General features: G+C 57.7%; 1 protein-coding gene across 1 annotated transcript; it reads left to right on the top strand.

Annotated features, from left to right (window-relative positions):
• The first annotated feature begins 362 nt into the window (after positions 1-362).
• On the top strand, positions 363-740 carry LOC147975837 (uncharacterized). The gene has a single exon (XM_087520600.1). The coding sequence runs from the start codon at positions 363-365 to the stop codon at positions 738-740; it is 378 nt and encodes a 125-aa protein (XP_087376726.1).
• The last annotated feature ends 1,442 nt before the right edge of the window (positions 741-2,182 follow it).

The following is a 2,182-nucleotide window of genomic DNA, read 5'->3' as shown; positions in this document are numbered from 1 at the left end:
TACGTCACCATTGACAAGTTCACCAAGTGGGCGGAGGTGGAAGCCGTCCGCTCCATCCCAGCCGGCTTGGCAGTCAAGTTCATCAAGGGCCTCATGAGCCACTTCAGGGTCCCTAATCGTATCATCACTGACAACAGCTCGCAGTTCACTAGCAACCTCATCAAAAAGTATTGCGCTAACCTTGGAACGCAGATATGCTACGCCTCAGTGGCACACTCCAGGAGAAACAACCAAGCTGAGCGCTCCAATGCAGAGGCCTCAAGACAAGAACCTTCGAGAAGAAGCTTGAGGCCTGCGACAGGGGCGGGCTCGATGAGCTCCAGTCCGTGTTGTGGTCCATCCGCACCACCACCACCAAGCCGATGGGCGAGACTCCATTCTTCCCCGTCTACGCAGCCGAAGCAGTTCTCCCTCACGAGGTCAAGCATCGCTCCACACGGGTCCTGGCATTTGACGAGGCATGCCAGGACGCCATGCGGGGGATGGACCTCATGCTGGGGGAGGAACTCCACAGTCAAGCCTCGCTCCAGGAGGCAAGGTACCAGCAGGCGCTGCGGCAGTACCACTGTCGCAGTGTCTGCTCCACGATGCTCGAGGTGGGTGATCTCATCCTGTGGCGGGTGCTCTCCGGGGAAGGGCTACATAAGCTCTCACCCATGTGGGAGGGCCTGTTTAGGATTGCCCGCATCTCCAGGCCTGGCGCCACGCGCTTGGAGACGCACGACGGGATCCCTTTCTAGAATGCCTGGAACATCCAGCACCTCCAGAAGTTCTACCCATGAAGCAAGCCCCAGTGCCTTTGAAGGTCTGCGCTCATGACATTCTCACATAATAATGAGTGGGTCTGTACACGCCCCAGAGTCTCCGGAGAGCCGCCCTCGGGCCTCGGGGGCTCCCTCCCACATCCTAGTGGTAGCACTTAGCTCCGTGTTGGTGAGAAGACTAGTCTAGGTTCTAGGAGTGGCCGTTCATTTGCTTGCTTTCTGTAGTTGGTTTGCCCCCTTTATTTTAATGGAATTTGGAGTTCTCGCATTTTCGGTTGCCAAGTTGGATTTCCCCTTCGTCTTTTCTCTGCCCTTTGGTCTTGGCCCAAGAGGAGCGGCAGTTTCCTATCACTCTTCCTCGCGTGTCTCACGCGCGGGGGCTGGGCAGGTGTGTGCGTGCGCGGCATTGGGCCCGCCCCGTGCCGCAAACACACTTTGCCATAGCCCTGCCCCCCCAGGGCCATGGATTTTTCTATCCTTGTGACACACCTTGAACGAGCTTGTGATTTGCGCATCTTCTTAAGTCTGTGCCCCCCGGGTACGGCGACGCGATGCACTAAGCCATGACTAGCCCACGCCTGAGGGATCACGCAAGGAAGAAGGACACCCAACAAAATTTTCTAACAATTTTGCAGCTTCACGATGTCTCCTGAGGCCAGCGACCCCAGAGTCAGTAGCAAGGGGGTATCATGACATGCTAGAGGGCACGCCATCTCGATGTGCGAGGCTACCGTGAGTGTATCAAGCTAAGCTATCCTATCGCACCTACCCGGGACAGGAACATCATGGTATATATCAGAACAATAAGCATAGAATAGTGGCATAAGTACCATGGTTCATTACACGCCCCAGCAGGGCCCTCTACTTTTTTTAAAATGCAGGAGAAAGGAAAGGCTAAACAAAAGTGGCCCGCGCGACCACAGCAGCTCCCGAGGCCGGGTTCCGTAGACCCCCCAGGCTTAGCCCGAGCCTTCCTCCTGCTTCACCGGAGCATGGCGATGAGACGATCCACCACTTTCCTTGAAGCGAGCCCGGCGACCTAGTGGCTAATCGTAGCCGCTGCTACCTGTGCTCTCGCTGGAGGAGCCACCGGCGCTAAACGAGCTCGACCGTCGCCAAGGGCGAGCTCACCCTCTGCATCGTCGCTACTGTTGTCAAGGCCAAGCTCATCGTCGCTGCCGTCGTCTTCGGGGAAGCACCCTACGCGATGGCCGTCTTCCCCAAACACCCTTAGGTAGAGGGTCGCGACGCTGTCATACTTGAAGAGGAGGGTGCACCTCCCGCTTAGGTCGCGCGCGCGGGCAAATGCCTGCCAACCACGGGCCAAGGACATGTTCCCGGCGGCGGAAACTTCGACCCCGACTCACGAAGCCTTGCTGCAAGAGCCATCAGCCTGCAGCCAGAGGCCGTTAGGCCCT

Source organism: Triticum urartu, chromosome 4A (genome assembly GCF_056163025.1).
Source record: "Triticum urartu cultivar PI428250 chromosome 4A, HENAU_Tu73, whole genome shotgun sequence".
NCBI lineage: Eukaryota > Viridiplantae > Streptophyta > Magnoliopsida > Poales > Poaceae > Triticum > Triticum urartu.
Note: the sequence above shows the minus strand (reverse complement) of the source record. Positions and strands in the feature narration are given on the sequence as shown.

Bases quoted from the DNA above. Each gene is read 5' to 3' on its own strand.
- LOC147975837 (XM_087520600.1), top strand. From the start codon at position 363: ATGGGCGAGACTCCATTCTTCCCCGTCTACGCAGCCGAAGCAGTTCTC.